The sequence below is a fragment of the Misgurnus anguillicaudatus genome, chromosome 12 (assembly GCF_027580225.2).
Source record: "Misgurnus anguillicaudatus chromosome 12, ASM2758022v2, whole genome shotgun sequence".
In the NCBI taxonomy this organism is placed as follows: domain Eukaryota; kingdom Metazoa; phylum Chordata; class Actinopteri; order Cypriniformes; family Cobitidae; genus Misgurnus; species Misgurnus anguillicaudatus.
The window spans coordinates 33,670,397-33,693,739 of record NC_073348.2 but is presented as its reverse complement, the minus strand read 5'-3'; the positions used below and the strand labels follow the sequence as shown (position 1 = coordinate 33,693,739).

At 37.3% G+C, this 23,343-nt stretch overlaps 1 protein-coding gene and 1 long non-coding RNA gene across 5 annotated transcripts in view; one reads left to right on the top strand and one right to left on the bottom strand.

The window, feature by feature from the left end:
- The window catches only part of ksr1a (kinase suppressor of ras 1a), a 50,119-nt gene that overhangs the window by 19,706 nt on the left and 7,070 nt on the right, over window positions 1-23,343 (bottom strand). For all 4 annotated transcript variants that reach the window (XM_055207939.2, XM_055207936.2, XM_055207938.2 and 1 more), the window contains exon 2: window positions 6,466-6,606. In XM_055207939.2, the coding sequence (XP_055063914.2) occupies window positions 6,466-6,597 (132 nt within the window). In that variant the 5' untranslated portion in view covers window positions 6,598-6,606. The remainder of the gene's footprint in view (window positions 1-6,465; window positions 6,607-23,343) is intronic.
- On the top strand, window positions 8,253-10,602 carry LOC129419211 (uncharacterized). The gene is made up of 2 exons (XR_012372630.1): window positions 8,253-8,660; window positions 9,935-10,602. It is a non-coding gene; the product is annotated as an uncharacterized lncRNA (long non-coding RNA).

Genomic DNA, 23,343 nt, shown 5'->3' with positions numbered 1-23,343 from the left:
AATACATTTTAGTCAAAACTGTGTTTAATATAATTAGCTGTACCATGCATATTTCGCGTAAGTTTTATGGTAAAATTAAATAAACTTACTTTATGTCTGTCAATCATCTAAGTTCATGTAGGCTACAGGATTAGCACAGCAACTCACTGATGTCCATACTGTTTGGCTCACGCATGCTGCTCAGTATCCACAGTTCTTTAGTTCTTCGGACGCGTCTGATAGAAACTGTTCTCAAATCAGTGAACTGGTGACTCCATAAATGCAGCAACCTGTTCCTGACTCGAGAGTCGCTGTATCGTGCTTTTCAGTAACACATGCGCAGTATTAACGGCTCATCAAGTCGGACGCGTCCGATAGAAACCGTTCTTGATTCAGGTATTCATTTTATCGGTGACTCTGGAATACCAGTATGTTTGTTGCGCATGCTCGGTATCAAAAAATTCACCATGTGTCGGTTCAGTCAGTGATACTGTTGGGGAGAGCTTCTACGAGTTAAGATATGGATTACTCTCTCTTAATTAGAATCGGAATGACTGTCGAATACATCTGAAAGTGAGTAACTTGTGGATCATTACTGTCTCGAGACACAAACTTTTTAAACGATTCAGTCCGATTAGGTGTACTGATTCAAGTCGTTCACTGAAAAGAACCAGTTCAAAAGAACGATTCGTTCACGAACTGGACATCACTACTAGTTGAGTAAACATAGAAATTTGCTTATTACCTAATCAATTTAAGTTGGTTCAACTTTTTTGGTGTAAGTTGACATTACTCAGTAAATTGAGTTAGGTGAACTACATCATCCAAGAGTTGAGTAAACTCAAAAAAGCTGTACAGCAAGTTGCCTTGAAAATTTAAGTTAAGTCAACTTTTTATTTTTTACAGTGTGGCAGCTAGTTGCCAGTAATACCAAGTAATACTGTAATTACTACAGAAATTTTTACGGTGTATTTAACATTATAACACTTTAATTCAACATTTGAAAAATGAACAAAGAACCACAACAAACAAACCTAATAAATAAAGAATAAATTCTTTTTCGGTTTTCACTCATGACTTTCTTTATCTTTTTGGTAAATGCCTTAACTTAAAGGTGACATAGAATGATTGAATGGGGTATTTATCCTTGTTCTGTGATGTGACATGTAGACAAAAAAAATCTTGTTTGGGTCTGTAATGCCTTAAAAGCTTCCTAAAAACCTCCCTCAGATAGCTCTATTAGGGTGGAGGATTTTAAACAAGTGGTTTTGCACCTATTTGGCTCCCCCTACTGGCTTAACTTGCAATCTCATTATTGATTGGCAGACTTTGCTGCCACTCAAAAAATGTAGCCAATTAATTTAAAGTGGAGGGGCAGTTAGATGCCTGTGATGTCATAAGCATCAGTTTTTCAGATTGGGCCGTTTTCTGGATGACATTTCTAAAAGAGGAATTTCTATGAGACTGAGATGTTCAGCATGTTTAGCACTTTTTGTATGTTTGTGAATGCGGGTAGACTACCATTATTCAACAAAGACAAGGTAAAAATGCTTTTTCATTCTCTGTCCCCTTTAAAAATTCATAAACTGAGTCCCCCTGGCACCATTTTGCACCCCCCAGTTTGGCAACCACTATAAGCAAATATGAATATTAAATTTTCATAAAAGCAGAAACATCATTACAGAGATAAAGAAAGTTTAGATTTTTTGGTTTTGATTAATGATTAATGCTAAAAGAAGTAGTACTTAAAAAATGACAACAGAAATGTTAATATCATGTTTACAAACTGTATTGCAGCGACACGGCAAGTTAAACTTTTTTTTTTTTTTTTGAAAAACACTCCTTAAGTTATCAAAAATGCTGATTTGTTTTACACTGTCACATAGGTTATTCAGCTGTTTTTAAGGGGTTATAAGGTTTCATCAGATCATCATCAAGTAAGCTCTCTCTCTCTCTCTCTCTCTCTCTCTCTCTCTCTCACTGCCCCCTCCAAATTCTCAAGACACGTGATCTATTAAACTAATTAATCTGATTTCCTCAGTGCAAACCTGACTGATACACTGAGCTCCTGAGGCGGCAGAGATATAAGCATCTCTCACGGGATCATCATTTCATGTGAATCTCACAAACGTCACATTTTGCTTCACGGGTTGAATCTGACCTCAGTTTGTTTGGATCGATCAGGCTCTTATGGCTAAATTCCGAGTTTATTTCTTTTGTAAAACCGAATCTGGGTTGTTTGCCTTATTTTCTGCTGTTATATACATTATGGGATCGTGGAGATGTAAAAAAGAAAATAACAGACAACAGATAAGAACAGGGAACTGCCATGAGACAGATTCGAAGTTGCATCACCCATGTGAGCACCATAGCCTAACATGTTGGGGAGACCCAGTTTAGTTTTCAGTTCCGTTTGAAGTCACCTAATATAATGTTTGGTCGCGAGCAGCACGCGACTGTCAGTGTTTGCCACAGAAGTGAAAACGACAAAATACAGATTGTGGATATAATGTAATCATAACCTGCATAGTTTACAAATATAACATTTTGAGGTAACTTCCGCTTTCCACCTGAGTTTACCGTTATTTTGGTACTGATGTGTGAATGTTATCTTTCTGGTAAAAAGACATCACAGCGTGTGTGAACAGCACATTTACTGGTAAAGTCATTCTGGCAAATTCAAGGTAGTTACCGAAATTACTGTGTGAAAGAGGCTTATGTCATCTGTTTGGTTTGTGATTTTATTGTGCATTTTTTTCCTCTATTTAATGAATAAAACAGGAGGATGGCTGACACCCCAGAGAGGCATTGTTCTTTTAATAAACAACTCTATATATTATAAAGACCGAACTTCCACTACGTATGTGACCACAGAGGAGAGAGAGAGAGAGCGAGCAAGAGAGAGATAGAGAGAGAGAGAGGCTGACTCAGCATATTGTATGATTAGAGTTGGTGTATCTAGGGTCTGTTGGGAATGTGGCCGAACTGCCAATTTTCTAATTCCTCTGCTCTTCTCAGGGATATTAAACTGCAAAGCATACAAACACAAAACTAATACACAAAGTACTGTCTCACACACATACACACACATGTAACAACTTTAGTAGTTTCCAAGAAATATCTTGGCCATGTAAAAACAAAAGATTAAAATTCAAAGGGTCAAGACACTTTTATGGAAAGATTGACAGTGTTTATTATATTCAATTATATTACATTTATAATATTCAATATTATTTTATGTTCTGTTTATAACATTGCCAGCAAAATTGTCTATGTCCAAACATGGCCGTAGCCAGCTATGAAAAATCTGTAATTTTTTCATATAAAAAAATTTCATTTGAAGTTCTCTGAATGACTAATTAGTTTTTCAAAACGAAGCCGCATATATAATTAAGTTTGGACAGTTTACTGTATAGTTTAGTGTAAAATGACGAAGATTGGCTTAAGCTGCGACAGCGTGGGTACAGAATTTGCAGTGTTGCCAGATCCCATTGTTAAAAATCCTCTTTAGACGTAGTGTTTTAGCAATAAATGTGACACTTTGACATTATCTATAATTGTTTGGTGTAGGTTAGTATTAGCGATTTCACTAATTTATTTCTGAAATACAAGGTTTGGACGAACTTTGTTTTTTAAGGCTTTTTGCTTGTTTTTCGTACTAATATGTGGCAACATGGAAACTGAAAGTTACCAAATAAAGCAATTAATGTGACACTTTGACATTATCTATAAAGTGATTGTTAGGTGTAGGTTAGTATTAGCGATTTATCTGATTTATTTCTGAAATACAAGGTTTGGACGAACTTTGTTTTTTAAGGCCAATTATTTTTGCTTGTTTTTCGTACTAATATCTGGCAACATGGAAACTGAAAGTTATCAAATAAAGCAATTAATGTGACACTTTGACATTATCTATAAAGTGATTGTTAGGTGTAGGTTAGTATTAGCGATTTATCTGATTTATTTCTGAAATACAAGGTTTGGATGAACTTTGTTTTTTAACTCTTTCACCGCCATTGACGAGATATCTCGTCAATTAAGAGAAAACGCTTCCCCGCCAGATTTTCCGTCTTTCCGCAGTACCGCTATTATCCACCAGGTGGCGCCCTTCCGCAACTTTTTAAACCCGGAAGTATTGCCCTATGGCAAGCGGCTGCATGTCCGTGTTTGTTTTAAAGATCGCTCTGAATGGGATCTCTATGAAAAGTCCGTCACAAAAATGGAATTATCTCTGCTTTTTGCTCAAATGTGGTGTTTTTGCAGAAACCTACCCATATTCAAAAGCTGATTACAAAAGAACCACAGAAGGTAGGATGAAACGTTTTTTTTTTTGTTTGAAAGCAGAGGGTCTGTTCTTTCATTTGGTATATTGTATGTTTATATATTTAAAGAATAACATTTTCTGGAAGGCATTAAACTTTGGGGTGAAAATCATGAAAAACGCTGGCGCTGGCTGGCAACTTTTTTAAAAAACGCTGGCGGTGAAAGAGGTAAGGCCAATTATTTTTGCTTGTTTTTCGTACTAATATCTGGCAACATGGAAATTTAAAGTTATCAAATAAGACGCATCATTCAGTGCGAGCAGGTTATTGCTGATACTACATTAGGTAAGATAAAAGCAGTAATCATCATAATTGTGTCTGTAAGAGGATCAATAGTATCAACAACACTATCGAAAAACATAAAATAACTCCGGAAGTGGGTTAGCATTTTAGCACTTAGTCAATAGGCTTGTTTGAGTTGTTTGGTTCTGCGCAGAAACAATCAACGGTGATCGCTGCGAGATGCATGCCGGTTAGAAGTTACATCCGACTTGCTCTGATGTCACGATGACGTGTGCCAAAAAACTCTTGCGATGGCGAGGCCGGCTCGTCGTATTCTGCAGTCGGGCGCAGTTGCTTTCCACAGACTGCGTTGATGAAAAGCACGATGGAAAAAGACGACACAGCTTAACTCTTTCCCCGCCAGTGTTTTTTAAAAAAAAGTTGCCAGCCAGCGCCAGCATTTTTATAATTTTCACAAAAGTTTAATGCCTTCCAGAAAATGTTCTTCTTTAAATATATAAACATACAATATATCTCATAAAAGAACAGACCATCTGCTTTCAAAAAAAGGTTTCATCCTACTTTTATTTGTTCTCTTTTTATCACCTTTCAAATATGGGTTCCTTCAAAAATAACAAATGAAGGGTTTCGTTGCAAAACGAGATAAATCCATTTTTTAACATTTTTGCCAAAACATGTTTATTATTATGTTATCATGTTATTATTTTGTTTTATACTGCTACTTAGCTGTATTTTTTAAGTTATGAAGGTTTAAATCAAAACAAACCAACTGCAGTTAAATTTATATTAAATGGAATGCACAACCAAAAACCAAGATTTCTGAACAATTAAAAAAACGGTGATTATCTCGTTTTGCAACGAAACTCTTGAAATTTTGGGCATTTTTGTGAAGGACTTTTGATAGAGATCAGATTCAGAGCGATGATCAAAACATACACAAAGTTTGAACTGTTTGCCCCAAGGGAATACATCTAGGTTTTATAAGTTGGCTAAGAGCACCACCTGGTGGATAATAGCAGAAATACAGATTGCCGGAAAAACTCATCATTGGCAGGGAAGCATTTTCTCTTAATTGACGAGTTAACCTATTAATGGCGGGGAAAGAGTTAATGCTCATTGGCCCGGGGATGTCAGCTGATGACTTCTTACTTCTAAAACTATTTTTTCAACTTGTTATTGACTTGTTATTTTAATAACTTTTGTATTAGTGCTGATTTATTTGTACTGTGAGCTGTTTATATTTCACACAACAGGAAATAATTTGTATTACCACTAGACTTAAATTTATACATCTCAACATTTATTAAGTAGCCTTTTCCAGTAATAAACAGTTCACCTTCGTTGAATCTCCTTATAAACATCTTCATGTGAATGCATATATTGGCATTTCAGTTGCATCTATTTTATCCGCGATAAAATCTGCGAACTCTGCTGACATTTGTGGTCTTTTTTCACTCCTCACCTTACTGCAGCCACATGCTCAACACTAAATTTCAGGCAAGCTGCATCTAAAACAATAAGGTTTTATTATAAGATCTTAGGTTAACATAAGCCCAATATATTTTTATGTTTTATTCTACAACATAAGTACACATCTGTAATACCCCCACACATGACTTTTTAAAGCTTTTATGTGTCTTTAAAGGGGCTAACAAGTTACTACACGGGACTACAGACTTTTAACGTCTGGGCTTTTTGCCAATATTGTCATAAAACGTCATCAAAAATTATTTTGTCTAGTTCAAATAACCTGGCCATCATTTCATAAATCCAAACATTTGGGCAGTTAAGTATGTGCAATTCTTGCATCACATACAAACATAATCAGTGTTTGGTTCAATTCTGCATATATTTTCAAGAAAACCAGTGAGTGACATTCAAGTAAAACAGTCCCTCTTTTCCAAAAACACACCCACGTTACCTCTATAAGCTCAGGTCTGATGTTGATGGTGCGTAACCAGTCTACCAATCGTGGGTAGCTGTCCAGGGCCGCCGGCCGCTCTGTGTCTGGCACCTTCTGCTTGCACTGCAGTTGTTTACAGATGTACTTCATGAGCTTGACCTGCAGGGGGCAGCAGAGGACAAAGCAGATGAGGGAGGGGCCGGTCAGAAGGGGGCGTGGCCTGATCGTGGCCTTTATTGCCTCTGCGGTTTTATATATTTAACTGAGGGACAAATCACAGCTGTTTGAACAGATCTGATAAAACCCAACAACAAAAGAACAAAGAAATAAACATGAAGGCACGCAAATTGGATTCACATTTAACTGGAGGGCAAATGATGATGATGACACAAATCTTAAAGGATGAATGTTGCTTATTTGCCAGACACTTTTATCCGAACGGGTGATGTGTTCGAACCCACGACCTTTGTCTGCTAAGACGATGCTCAGTTGAGCTACAAGAATGGACGATTCACATTTTCTGGACAAAAAAGTAAAAAATATATGCATGAGCACCGATCCAAAGCTTTGCATTGCATCAGTAAGAAGTTGTGCATGAAATGACAGATTTCAGCTTCAGTCGCGGATAAATCGCAGCACATGCGAGTCTGAATAATATCAGAACATCAGAGCGCACGCAGTTCAAAATCTGACTGGATTTCCTTTTCTCTCTCTCCCTTTGTGCTCCCCTTCAGCAAACAGGGCTGTCAGCTATAAATAACTGTTATTATATGGAAGGGAGCTGCAGACCTCCTCATGGGGGCGACTATACTGCTGGCATGGCAACCGGGTGTCATCGGCGCATCGCGCTGACGACGGCAGCATTCTGACATCACGGCTCGGCAAGACGCACGGAGTTCACACGGAGGCTAAGGCAGCGGTCCGCCCGCCACGATGCATGCATTTGCATGGCCTGATCTCTCCTACGACTGCATGACTTTCCCATTTCGAGCAATAGGGATAATAAACACAGTAGGGAGCATTCCCGAATCCTTAACAAAACACAAACTTTTATCTGAAATGCTGACTCGGATTCAGCAACACGCTCAGGAGGTGGTCGACCACCATTTTGCTTGCTATGCAGGTGTCTCTAGTAAAGCTTCTTAACTAGCTTAACCTCCCCCTTGGTCAACCAAGACCATGCTGCAGGTTTTGCCAGCTGTGCACCAGCACCGAATCAGCAACAGCCAGCATTAAATTTACGCAGGACTAAGCCTTTCTTATTTTAGCAGGGCTCACCTATTACTTCTTCTTGTCTGCATCTCGCCAGTTTTTAACAAGGAGGGGGCTGCACAGACACCTAAGCAGAACACGAGCACCAATGACGCAGGGAGAGAAACAAGGGAGGAGAGAAAGAGGGAGGGGGAAGGAGGGGAAAAGGGCTCACCTGCTGCGACAGTTCAGGTCAGAAGCTCACTGACGCACAAGGAGGCCGTTACCATGAGGCCGACGGCCATAAAAACGATTCATCCTTTCACACATCCCCCTGCCACCCACCCATATCACTGCTGACGGCCGCCATCACTGCTTTAATGAGAATAGCACGTTTATACACGCGACAGTCAGGCCACTTCATCCTTAAATCCTCATTGTCATAAAGCCGATACATAAAGGACATAAGGATATCCTGTCATATATATTGCATAAATAAACTGATTGTATGATATATGGGTCAAAGACGAGACGTCACCATTTTGGTGTCCGCATCAAATATAATTTACAAAAGTGATTTTACATACAAAAAACACCTATAAATGAAAGTAAAATGTCTACTTTTATGTTTCAAATAACTTTTGTGAAAATACAATGACCAAATATGAGTTTAATAATGCTCCAAAGTGTAAAATCGTCATTCAGCGTAATGGTCCGGACTATGATTTTACTAATACATTTTTAAATAAACGTATAAAATACCATGTAAAAAAAAAAAATTGCTTCCTTGGCATGTTCACATAAGTGTTGGCTGTTTTATATTAATAGGACTATGTGTTATTTTTTTCGTTAAATATTGAAACAACTAGGGGACTTTTGTCCCGAATATGCAGTTTGTCAGAGGTCATTCAGTGTAACGGGATCAGGAAACCATTTTGAAATTAAATACACAAACAATACTCATCAAGCAGTCTGTGACATCATCAAAAGACCCCCTGAAGACCATGTGGTGATTCAGCAAGGTAAGTTTATTGCCCTTAATTATTTGATAATTTCACCTTTTCATAGTGTGGTATCTTGAGTTACAAAAATGACTGTCATTCAGTGAAATGCAAAAAAACACTTTTTGAAAAAAAAGTAGATGTTGTGAATAATGATGATAAACCTTTCTGGTCAAGTTCACTGTTTGATATAGGTATCTAGTTGTTAACTACTAATATTAGCTTAAGTAAAAGTTTCGTCATTCAGGGTAATGTTTTGTCATTCGGTGTAATGCAAATTGTATGTTACACCACAGTGTCATCCATTACACTGAATGATAGTGTCACTGTTTAGATAACATTTTTAGCATTTTATTTATATTTCAGATAAATGAGGGATGTTTAGCACAAAAAATATATCAAACTTTATCAATATTAATGTTTTAATGTATTTTTGTCGTTTTGGTACTGATTTCTTTTAGATGCCCACAAACAAAGAGAAAGTTTCTAGGCACTGGCAGAAAGTTAATGCAGACCCAGTAGCTAGGGTAATGCATTTAGCAAGGAGACGAGAAAGGTATTGAGGAGTGCAATGTAAAAATAATAGGGCTGGGTTTAAAAAGATAGATTTCTCGATTTTAATCAATTCTAATTTTGAAGAAACTATAGTGATTTGTAAATCACAATAATCGATCTTTCAGTCTATGCTGTTTTCAGATGATGTTAATCAATTTCAAATTGATTTGAAATTGAATCAAATCGTGAAATTTGTGTCCAAGCCTAGCCCTACAGAATAATAGTTTACTGCTGTTTTTAGATAGAGATTCCACCCTACCTATACCACAAGTTAAAGGGATGGTTCACCCAAAATGAGGGTTTGGTCGTTATTCGCTCACTCTCGTGTTGGTAAAAACCTGTATGAATTTTTTTGTTCTGATAAACACAAAGGAGGGTGTTTTGAGTAATGTTTGTGGCCAACCCGTTCGTGGACCCCATTTACTTCCATAGTATTATTTTTAGTATCATAGTATGGGGTCCACGAAAGGTTTGGTTGCAGGCATTTCTCAAAGTGTCTTCCTTCCATTTATGCGGGTTTGAAACAACACGAGAGTGAGTGGGTGATGACGGAATTTTCATTTTTGGTTGAACTATCCCTTTAAGGAGAGGCCACTGAGGGGATTCTCCGCCCATAATACAAATCCTGATAACATGTCATTTATGTTGCCAAACAGAAAGTATTTTTAATTAATAACACGTTTTATATAGATCTATGTCAATAATTTTATGTCAATAATTACATGGAATCTGTATTTCAGCAACCAGAGAAGAAAGCAAGCTGCCTTGGCTGCAAATCCTGATCACCCGTCAATCAGGAATTTATCAGATGCTGCAGCTGAGAAGAGGCGAAAGTAATGGCGGGAAAATCAAAGAAAACACAGGGCAGAAGCTAAACGTATAAGGGCAGTTCTGGATCTTATTATACAGTATTACCACCTGTTCAGTTAATTTTTACGAATATGATATGTATTGTGGAATAAAATGATTATTAATTTCAGCAACTACTTCTGTGATTTGTTTAGGAATAAAATGATACAGAATAATATTCAAAACATTGCAATAATGGAAACAATGACACTTTTGTCAAAATGTCATTCAGTGTAACAAACCATGGTCATTCGGTGTAACAGATATATTTATGTAGAAATGAAACAATATACTTATTCTGAGCTGTACTTATTAAAATATGTAAAATAATGTGTGATCCTACAAAAAAATTTATTTGATTTGAATTGATTTTCACTTCCTTACAAAAACTTCTTGCTGACAAATGGGTAAAACCTAATGGTTTAAAGGATATTGGCGAAGTAAAATGCTTTAAAATGACAAATAGTTAGTATTTTGTGTCTGCACTGTGATCTATAAATAGAGTCTTGTAATGTGTCATCAAATAATAGTTTTTCTAAAAATGTCTGATAATATTTTTTTGCATAAAAATATTGTTACACTGAATGACATTTTAGTTGGTGTCTTCTGTAAAATTCCAGTAAAAATGTATGGTAGTAATTATTTTTTGCTCAGAAAAACATAAAGTTAAACAGGACATATTCTAATGTATGTGAAAAAGACAAAATTTAAAGCTCTTTTACACTTTTATTTTTTTTATGCTTTAAACCCCCTTTTCGTCTTTGACCCATATACAAACACAAATTGATCTCGTACGCTACTATAAATATTCAAAATGCTTGCTCAAACTGAAACGAATGGCTCCATATTTAAAGAGACTCCAAAATACTCAAACATAAATCCACAGTTAAACCAATCTCTATACTCAAATTCATGCCTACTAAATTCTGCAAAGTAATCCCTAAATATTTAAAATGCTCCCCACTTTCTTAAGACAACCCCTGCTTATACAATTATTCACCATATTGACCTTTAATTTCTAAAACTGATACTTACACATTAAAACTGACACCCTACATACTAACAGTGACCCCTACATACATAAACAGCCACCCTAAATACTACAGCTGATCCCTATACACTAAAACATACTAACCCCGATGCCTACATACTTAATCTGTCCCCCTATATACTACACCCTAAAACTGACCCCTACGTACATACGAAAACTGACTTTACATATTAAAATCTGACACCCCTACACACTAAAATTGACCCCCCCCCCCACATGATCGTTTCATACTAATAACTGACCCCTTACTTAATAAAATTGATTCCTACATTTAAAAATTCATTCTTACATACCAAATTGTAACCCCCTATGTACTTACAACCAACCCCCCCGGGTATACAACTAATTATTATACACTAAATAACAACCCCCTGCATACTAAAAACTCTTCTTGTACATACTAAAATAGATATCTATGTACTCATACATACTAATACTGATCCATTCATACTAAAAACCAGCCTCTCTACCTACATACTATAACTCATTCTCACATAATAAAAAATCCTACTGACCACCTATATACTAATACTGATCCCTCCATATTAAAACTGATGCTTGCATACGTAGACGACCTCTTATACACTAAAGCCGATCTCTACTTATACTAACCATCTACAAACTAAAACTGATCATTTTGTACAAAAATCCTATGCCTCCTTTATACTAAAAAGGATCCTTACATACTAATACCGACGCCCTACAAACTAATACGGACAACTAACCCCCTGCATACAAAAACTGATCCGCTCATGCTACAACTGATCTTTACATACAAAAAACTGACCAACTGCATACTAAAAACGGATCTTGTACATAATAATACTAATTCCCACAAATTAAAGCTGATCCTTACATGCCTAAATTTGGCCCCTTACATACTAAGACTAACCTCTTATGTACTAAAGCCGATCTCTATATACTTATACTGACCATCTACATAACAAAACTGATCCTTTTGTACTAAAATCCAACCCTCTATGTACCAAAACTAATCCCTGCATATTTAAACAGGTCCTTTCATACAGAAAGTGAACCCCTTACATACTAAACCCACCTCCTATATACTAAAAAGAATCTCTACATACTCATATTGACCCCCTACAAACTAATAAAAATAACTAAAAACCAAAAATAACCCCATGCCCTCAAAAACTGATCACCTCATACTACAGCTGATCTTATACATACTAATACTGATTTCCACATATTAAAGTTGATCCTTACATGCCTAAATTCGGCCTCTTACATACTAAGACTAACCTTTTATGTACTAAAGCCGATCTCTATATACTTATACTGACCCTCTACATATTAAAACGAATCCTTTCATGCAGAAAGCTAACCCCATACATACTAAAACCCACCTTCTAAATACTAAAAAGGATCCCTACATACTAATACTGACGCCCTACAAACTAATACGGACAACTAACCCCCTGCATACAAAAACTGATCCCCTCATGCTACAACTGATCTTTACATACAAAAAACTGACAACCTGCATACTAAAAACCAGAGGCGATTCTAGGGTTAGAGCTTTAGGGGTGCTGAGCACCCAATGAGCTCCGCTGCCACCACCCGCTCTTTTTTCCTACAGAAACCAATAATATGTATATTGTAAAATAGCTTTCATTTTAACATTGGTTCAACTAACTCCAAAATAAAGATTTTTTGGAGACCTTTCAGGCATGAAAATGGGTCAGGGGTGAAAAAGATGAGAAGAATATTACCCCTAGGGTCCGGGAGCATGCTCCCCCTTAGAATTTTTTTAAAATTACATATTTTAAAGCATCAATCTGGTGAGTTTTCAGATGCATTTTTTTGCCAACCTTTTTATTTCTAATTAATGGTGAGCTAGCACATTTTTGCCATTAATGCCATATTAAAGTCTCAGGACAAAAGGTGGGCTACACCAGCAGTGTGGGTATGGCTTTATGTGAATATACAGTGTATCGTTTGCCTTTGTCAAAATGACAAATCTCCTAATTTATAACTTTTATGCCTACAACATATGGTAGGTTTATTAATAGTTTGTTAATTTGCAGCTTTTCTTTTAACAGTCCTTTAATTGAACCATTACGTTACCTTTACTATTATGTCTAAAACAAAACACTCGTGACTCCTGCACTAAGGGTTAAAGACGTTATCACCTTCATATTAGTCTACATGTGACAAACTAAAAAAATATTTATTGTCTAGTTTGATAGTCAGACAGTTAGTGATTTCATACATAACTTACCCGTAGCCTACTGGTGGTATACAGTGATATGTAGTTTGTTTTCACTCTGTTCCAAACGCCATGTTTTCATGACGACTGACCAGAAAAGACGTCCGTGATGTCATGTTTACATGACTCCCGATTGTTAAAATAAGTCTCAAATTAACGATAAATCATACAATAAACTTTAACAACGGAGACACACGTATGCAACTACCCACTGAGACGCACTGCATGCGTCTTGCGGAAGAACATTGTAACCGGCGCTACTTCTCTCCGTTTAAATCTATGGAAGATTAACCCAGCTACTGTGCTACTCCGCAGCGCGCGGGTAACCGACGGAATAAAAAAAAACGAAAATAAAAACTTAATATACGTGTATCATGGTGATTCATTATAATACAAAAACACGGCTTGAAAGATTGATTCGTGATGTATTAGCTCTTTATAAACATAACGTAAACATTTTGTAATTTTTGATAAAAAAAGTTGCATTACAACACTATCTGATTCTCACTCTGCGTGTGTTTCACGCTGAATGACGGACGGGCTAAGCGATGCAGGTACAGAGTAGAAGAGGATGACACCATTTGCTAAGCGGGGAGGTTTTCATTTTCTACCTTATTATATATTTTAAACCACAAACTACGGAGTATGTTTTGGACATTATTTAACCTGGCCAAAGACGAACGAACATTTTAGAATAATTAAATTTCTTGCCCCAAGTTTTAGGGGTGCTGAGCTCTTTTTTAGGGGTGCTGAAGCACCCCTAAAAAGGGGCTAGCCTCGCCCATGCTAAAAACTGATCTTATGCATACTAATACTAATTCCCACATATTAAAGCTGATCCTTACATACCTAAATTTGGCCTCTTACATACTAAGACTAACCTCTTATGTACTAAAGCTGATCTCTATATACTTATACTGACCCTCTACATAATAAAATGTATCCTTTCATGCATAAAGCTAACCACCTACATACTAAAACCCACCTCCTAAATACTAAAAAGGATCCCTACATACTAATACTGATGCCTTACAAACTAATACGGACAACTAACCCCCTGCATACAAAAACTGATCCCCTCATGCTACAACTGATCTTTACCTACAAAAAACTGACCAACTGCATACTAAAAACGGATCTTGTACATAATAATACTATTTCCCACAAATTAAAGCTGATCCTTACATACCTAAATTTGGCCCCTTACATACTAAGACTAACCTCTTATGTACTAAAGCTGATCTTTATATACTTATACTGACCCTCTACATACTAAAACTGATCCTTTCATGCATAAAGCTAACCACCTACATACTAAAACCCACCTCCTATATACTAAAATAAATCCCTACATACTAATACTGACCTCTGTTTACACAAAATTATTTCCCTATATTCATTATAACAAAAACAATCCCTGCCTATTGTATATAAACTAATTCCAATATTGATCCTTACATCCTTAATCCCTATGCGCTTAAAGTATATGGAGACATTTGCAGTTTTTTTGCACTGTAGTAGTAATCAGATCTTTAATTCAGAGAATTTCTGGCTGAAGGTTTTCTCTCTTTATCTCCGTTACGATTCAAACTGAGTGAAAAATACCTGAACAGGTGGAAGCCCTTCAACAAACATCATCTCAAGTACCATCAGCGCACACACTGTCTCTCTCTCACTTGCACACACTTCAATAATAAAGAATAAGACCTTGAGAACGCTGCCACGGCAGAAGCTAACAAAAGCCTCCAGATCTGCAGACGCGTGTCTCATAGCAGACAGCAGACGGGATCAGAGGTCACCCGTGTGGGAGGACGCCTGTGGAAAACACCTAGCAGTGGGTCAGGGGTGATAAACAACCAATTAAATCTCAGTTGCTAACAGCTAAATGCTAATTACACAGAGGACAACAAGCACTCCAATCAATAAAGCTCAACTGCCACTGAAAAGCTTTTATCTACTGCAGTCATGATGAAAATTTGTGTCAAGTGCTCTAGGTCTGGCTTTTCTTTTAAAAGCACTCAGAATTCAGCATTTACAGAAAGGTTTATAGCCATTCAATAGGATGAGGTCTCGTCTGTTGCTCACATTCACAACTGCACATTTCACTTGAACCACTTCACTAAACCAAAGAGAGCAACTAAACAGATACTCATGTATAGATTCTGTATATTGATATAGTGGCCAGTAGAACTTACAAATACGAAAATTCTCTCATGCCATCCCAGATGTTTATGGGGCGGTTCACATATTGCGTCTTTTGCACACTCAAGGTCATTATTTCAAATGTAGGCGCGCAGTATGCGCTCTCATTACGGAAACGACACGCAAGTTTTTTCCAGGTGCATCCGCACTGCATCGAGTTAAAAACATTTTAACTTTTCAGAATGCTGCAAGCACACCGCAGGTCATGTGACCTGAGAACCAACCAACGTTCGCGTTTTCTGCACGGTTTTAGACACGAAATGTGAACCACCCCTATGACTTCCTTTAATCAGCTATAACACGATTTAATTCACCATTTCAACACGACCCCTAAAGCTAGGGCCACACCAAAATATTTTTTTTAAATCTTATCATAGTTTCAAAATTTGAGAGACCACAAACATGATAAAAATTGCTGCTATGTGCTCATCACAGCACACTTTTTCAAATTACGTGAGACTGAAGAAACAGAATTTCTCTATAAACATTTCTCACGGCTCAATAAACAGCAATAAATTCTCAAGTCAAGTCAAAAGCCAAGTCCAGTCATGTCAAGTGTCAAGTCTAAAGTCGTCAAGTTAAAAGCCAAGTCCAATCAAGGTCCAATCAAGTCAACTCATAAGTCGTCAAGTCAAAAGTCAAGTCATCAAGTCACAAGTCGTCAAGTCAAATCAAAAGCCAAGACAAAAAACAAGTTAAGTCAAGTTAAAAGCCAAGTCCAATCAAGTGTCCAATCAAGTCAAGTCATAAGTCGTCAAGTCAAAAGTCAAGTTAAATGCCAATTCAAGTCCAAAGTCAAGTCCAAAGTCAAGTCACAAGTCGTCAAGTCAAATCAAAAGCCAAGACAAAAAACAAGTCAAGTCAAGTTAAAAGCCAAGTCCAATCAAGTGTCCAATCAAGTCAAGTCATAAGTCGTCAAGTCAAAATAGGGCTGTCGCGGTGAAGGAATTTCCCTTGCGGTGATTTTGCGTGGCTCACCAGCGCGATATGCGGTTTTACCGCCTTCATTTACTAAAATAAAATTATTTTTTAAATCCAGAACAATGAGGTCAACTCATAGATGAAGGGTAGGCTACATGTATTTCCCCTTATAAAAAAAAGATTAACACAAGCTATACTACAGCTAAATATATTTTTGAGAAAACAAAAATAAATTGAAGAACATAATTTAGGCTTGTTAAGCGCAAATTAACAGAGCATCAGTCAATACAGAACACAGCAGTGTCTTAAAGAAATTAAAATTGCACCTGTAAATGTACAAAACGAATGCAATACAGAAGGCAAAGCATAATAATTTAGGGCATTTTTAATAATATATTAGTAGATAAATTAACGTGTATATATAAAGTATGAAAACGAATGTATCATTATTTTGGCTAAATTAAGCTGGAGAGGTCATATTTAGTCACAAAGATTTGTCATCATTTCAGAACAAGCTTAAATGCTATCTATAATAACTTACATTATATCCTGTGTTTTCCTTTGTCGAAAATATTTAGAATTATATGCGAGTAAAAAAGCAAAAAGCGGAAACGTTTAGCTCACGCGGAGCGAAGGAAAAGCCTTTAATAAAGCAGACTCTCCATGTATAGAGGATGTGATGAAACAGTCGAGTCGGCAGATGATCTTCAATGTTTAGAATGTTTCACGCAGATACTGTTGATGAAAAACTTGGATATTTTAGTGAAAGTCAAGTGTGCAGTCAGTCAGTTCAGAAAAGCCACCGAGGGTTGCGGCGTTATATTGGCTGCATCCACGGAGCGGACGCTGCAGATGCACAAAGGAAAAACTTATAAAGGTCTTTTTTATGAGGTTTTAATGCTGGTAAGCAACCAGTTATATTTTGGCGTTATTTGGGTTGATCAGTTATATTAAAGTACTTTTAATCTTTAAAACGGCATCTAGAGGGAGACGACGCCACAGTTATTCTGTCATCTCAGTTTTACTTTTTCACACATTCACTGTATGATTTAACGAAATATGAAGTATTACATTTTTTATTGAAATTTACGAAAAACAAATTGGCCTACTCTCTTAACTCTTGACAATCTATTTGGCCTTTATTATACATGTACTGCATGACGTGAAAAACAAGGCCAAGTCAAGTCCAAAGTCAAGTCACAAGTCGTCAAGTCAAATCAAAAGCCAAGACAAAAAACAAGTCAAGTCAAGTCAAGTTAAAAGCTAAGTCCAATCAAGTGTCCAATCAAGTCAAGTCATAAGTCGTCAAGTCAAAAGTCAAGTTAAATGCCAATTCAAGTCCAAAGTCAAGTCACAAGTCGTCAAGTCACAAGTCGTCAAGTCAAATCAAAAGCCAAGACAAAAACCAAGTCAAGTGTCAAGTTAAATGCCTAGCTAAACCAAGTCAAGTCAAAAGTCATCAAGTAAACTCAAAAGCCAAGCCAATGGGTAAGTTTACATGCACAGAATAAGCGGATAACTATCAAACATCTGCTTATTATAAAAAAACTGTTTTACATGCAAATCAATAAACCGGTTATGCAGACAACTGCGTTTACATGGGACTTGGAGAATTGTCGGGGTTCTCGCAGGTAATAGTCGATCAAAAACCCGACGGCATATCTGTCTTAAGCTATTGTTTTATCTCTTTCCGTGTCTCCAGAACATGTAACATCAGTTTTTTTCGCAGATTCTCTGCCAACTGCATTAGTAGAGCAGAGACCTTTATGCATTACTTTGCATTTACTTCCGCGTCTGCCGTTTATCATTTACACGCGGAGACATGCGTACATGGACAAAACCGTGAGAAAGCCGGTTAAGGTGTCTACATGCCACGTGAAATCGGGGTAATGAGCAAAAAACTACCTGCTGTGCCGATCGGTTTTTGCTTACGCCGTTTATGGGCATTCCCCAATTAAAGAAAACCGATTTTACGCGTTTACATGACCCCACGTGTTATCAGTTTATTAAGCATAATTGGCATAAGACTGTGCATGTAAATGCACTAAATGTGTCATAAATGCAAAGCAGCTCTACATTACTTTTTTCTCACATAGCGTTTCACTTCATAAGAGATACTGTATATTAACCCATAATGATGAATTTATGTGCTTTTTGAGCTTTGCCATCTTGACCCTCAAGTAAGAAGATAACGTTCGCATTTTAATATAAAGTTATTCATCTGAGTTCAGCTAAAGAAAGAAAATCATACATCTGGAATGGTATGAGGATGAGTAAATTATGAGAGGATTTTCATATTTTGGTGAACTAGTCCTTTAAGTTAATCTTACCTGCTTTTTTCACAGTGGTTTCGGATGTTTCTCTAGCTATTAAAGCTATACTGCCCTACAAAGGATAAGTGCAGTAACTACGCAAACACTGAAACCGAAAAGAATGCCCTTAAAGTTTTTTACACCAGCCAGTCAAACATGTTACTGCAATTTTGGCACACACGTTTCTCTAAAATGGGACAAAATTGAACCAGGAGACTTTGTCACAAGACACAACAGATCTCACAAAGCCCATTTCAACCATTAACTCAATTTTGACCAAATGCATAGTTACTGCGCTTTGGCTTTGTAGGGCAGTATAATACAATAAAAGAAGACTATGACCCAATTACTCAACATAAACTCTAAAATACTTCACAGTGCTTTTACTGTTCTATGTGTCCAGCACAATGATAACAGCACAGACATGATTTCTGTTTTTTCAGTCTCACGGCTCTATAAACAGCACCGAAACTCCCACTTTCATGTTCTTTTGTTGGTTCGTCTCTGCGAACATTGATTTTGGTGCTCTTCCAAAGCAAGACAAAGATTAACAGGATGATTCTCTGCTCTTGGTGTAAAAGTTAAAGCCGCACTGCAAGCCTGCAGAGGCAAAACACATTAACACTCCATCTTAACAAATTTTTCACAATACTGTGCTTGTGCAAGCAGTATTTGATTAGTAGATCTTTCAAGAAAGTAAGTGTTGTTCATGAGGCCAACGTTCGACCGGTTAGCATGGTAGTAGATGGTTTTTCTGCCAATCAAAAGTAGGCATGTATTGCCACAATAAATCCACTTTCATGCAATACCAACATAACAATATTGCATTGTCTTGACTATTATTCTGGGTTCTGTTCTGCTCTTGACTGGAGCGGGTTCTGCTGTTGCTGGCTCCACACGCACATCACTGATAACAATACACTGGTGAAGCTGTGACGTCAGGTTTCCTAGCAACTACACTGCTGGGTCGTCAGTAAGGTTTTTTCAGAGTGGGATTTTCCCACAGACAAACATGGTGAAAACTAGACATCTTTACAAGGCATGATGGCACAACTATCTGTAGTCACAATCTACTGTAGACTTCTGCATCAAAAACATCCTCAGGGGTTACAGGCAGCGACCCAAAACCTAAAGACAGACTGTTAGGTTTAAAGCGTAACTAAACCCCTGGTCAGAGCCTGACTCCACCCACTGGCAATATTTGAAAAATGCAAGAAAAGTGGGCAGATCCCAACGAGATAGAGGGGATGAACTAAGCTCCAAGTGTGTGGTGAGATCGTAACAAGGGCGTGGTGAGCTTGAACCTGCTTACATCACAAGTTATTTTTTGGACCCAACATCCAATAGGAAAATTCAACTGCAGTAGCCACCGTTCAACCTGAAGAGGGCAGCACCCAGACGTTTTTACACCATATATTATAGTATTGAAACACTTTATATCCAAATGTCAAAAAACTTACTAAAATCAATGAACAGCACTAATAAAGCATCATTCTTACAGATCATTAACTAAAAAAAGTTGGTTTAGGGTTTAGTTACTCTTTAAACACCTGATTCCATCCTAAGTTTCCTGTATCATCACATAACTCACATAATGTGACCCTGTCTGTAAAAATATGTGATTAAGATTTTAGTCATTGATTTTAATCTTTAACATGACTTTACTCAGTCAAAAATAAAGATATCAAGGTTATAGTTTCCCAAAATGTCTTTTATGTAGGATGATTATGGGGCAGTTTCCCAAACAGGGTTTACCCTAGTCCCGGACTAAAATACATGCTTGAGCTGACTTAAAGGGGACATATCATACAAATGATATGACTGTTTCCATGTTTAAGTGCTATAATTGGATCCCCCGTGTTTGAATCAACCTAGAAAATGTGAAAAAGATCAACCCAGTAACTTAGTTTTGGTAAACCATTCTTTGCAAGCATGTGAAAAAATAGATCATTGAAATTTGTCTCCCCTTGTGATGTCAGAAGGGAATAATACCGCCCCTTAATTTGCACCATCCAACCACAGCACTGCCATCTAGTGCAGATATCAGCTCATTTGCATTTAAAAGACACACCCAAAACGGCACATTTTTGCTCACACCTACACAGTGGCAATTTTAACATGTTATAATAAATTACCTATATGGTATTTTGAGCTTAAACTTCACATACGTACTCTGGGATCACCAAAGATTTATTTGACATCTTTAAAAAAGTCTTGTGTAAATGTTTTGTATTCTTTTAAAGCAACACTAAAGAGTTTTTGCTCTTTGCTCCCCCTACAGGTTAGAAGCATAATTGTCCATTACCACAGTCGTAAATACTGCAGCATAGCTGGCTCTGATTGGATTGTAGGTCTGCCGTAACGCAAGTTTTGTAGTTTTCACTCGAACTACAGGACCGCGACCCGACGGTTGGAAACTTCTTTAGTGCGGTTTTGACCGATAGAGGGCTGCAAAGCGAATGTGAAAGTGGCGATCACCCTGTTTCGAGTGGATGAACGACTGAAACTTTTTTGGAAACGTTATTATAAAGTAAAAACAACTCTTTGGTGTTGCTTTAAGTACCTTGGAGTAGGCATACCATGGTACATAAAATATATTAAACCATCACTGTACCAAGTTATCTCTTACGAGTACTTTTTCGTAAGAGATGACATGGTATCTAAAAAAAGATTGCATTTAAAAACGATCTAGGGCAACCTGTTCTTACGGTGACACAACACGAACAAACACATCTGCACAACAAGACAAAATCACCTCGGTCATTGTGTGTGCATTAATAAAGACGGCTGTTTCACAAGTCAAGTCATCTGAAAGACCCATCTACAATGATTTAATCATTATGGCAACACTGATGGTATTTTGAGGGGGGCGTCACACCTGCCAGACAGCAGATGAGAGTAAACATGGAGATGATGCTGCCATGGCAACAGCTCAGTGAGGTCAGCAGGTGTGATTGACAGCCAAAGAGCAGAAACACTCCCAGCAGCTCCAAGACAACAGACAGATCAGCAGAAAAATGCCATTTTTTAAGTTTGTATGCATATGGCAGATGTATTTCTCCAAAGCAACCATACAAAAAGCTTTACATAATAATTAGTATGTTTGTTTCCTGGGATTGAATCCAAATTGAGATACAGGAAGTATAAGAACTACGATACTCAGCATGTCTACATGTAGTTTCTCCTGGCGGCCCGGTGTAATGTACTTAACTTCAATCCCATCAGCTCAACATACGAGCTGCACGTAGTCCACAACTACCTGCAGGACATCTATGACCTCGAACAAACCCCATCACAACAAAACCCATCAGCTAATCCTCATACCGATTTACAAACGTTTACACGCGTAAAGCCTCGAGTCACGTGAAGTCTGCATGTCTGTGTGCATGCTGACACGGTCTGCCTTCAAAGTGTTTGCTAATCTCATTAGATACAGGGGTATTAATGAGCATGGAGTGGGATTTTACTTCAGAAAGAGAGATGGACATACGGCGTCTAAACCTGTTCGCACATTCCCAGTCTAGCAATCAAAGTCCTTGACTGGGTGATACCAATGATGGTGTAATCGTTTTTCTTATTATATTCTGCATTCTTGATAACAAAAGTGAAACATGATAGAAGAAAATTTTTTGGCTGTATGGTTCAACATTTAAAGTTTCACAAAATGATAGTGGGAAAAGGTATGAAAGCAAAGAAATGGTTCTTTTAAAGGCCTTTGACTTTCAATGGTTCTTTGGGGAACCAAAAATGGTTCTTCTATGGCAGTGCTCTCCACAATTTTTATGGGGTGACGCCCAAAGGACAAAGTCAATAGGAGAGCCACTTTTACAGCAAAGTATTAAAAGTTACAACCAGTCATAAATAGCATGTCAATCTGTCATCCCTGAACATATAATATGCAATGCAATAAATACAAAAGGGCGGGATCATTTTTATCATTTACCAGTCAAATTTGTAACTGAGAATGATGATTTTTCTTAAAGAGCACCTATTTTATTGCCTGAATACCTCTGACGTCAGCCGGAAATGTGACGCTCCTTACCATGTTTGAAAGATTTGCGCACAATGCAAGGCTAACAGGAGTTAACTTACAGGCTGTGAGTCCGAACCCAGAAGAATTATGATAATGTCGGTCTTGTCTACATCACCAATCCCAGGAAATAAACTGTTGCCTACAATCCGTGTCTTTGTTGTAGTCCAAGAAAAGAGATTTAAGTTGGAGACGATAACTTGCGTCATCGTTTACTTTGGGGTTTGTACCTTTTGCATATTGTTAACATGTACTAATACACACTTACACACCAAATGATATATAAAAATCGTGAATCGGACCATTGCGCTCTTCAATGATAAAAAAACAGGATTACCTTAATGCTAAGCATTGTTATAATGTGCATATGCAATACCCCCGAACCAACAGGAGGCCCCCTTGCTCTTAATTTCATGTGTTGCTGCGCAGACCAATTGACGTCTGACATCACTGTGTCGCGAGAGCAATTCGAAAGCATAACAAGCAGTCTGATCTGTATTTTGATGTTATATGTGACCACAAAAATAGCCATAAGTCGCATGGCTATATTTGTA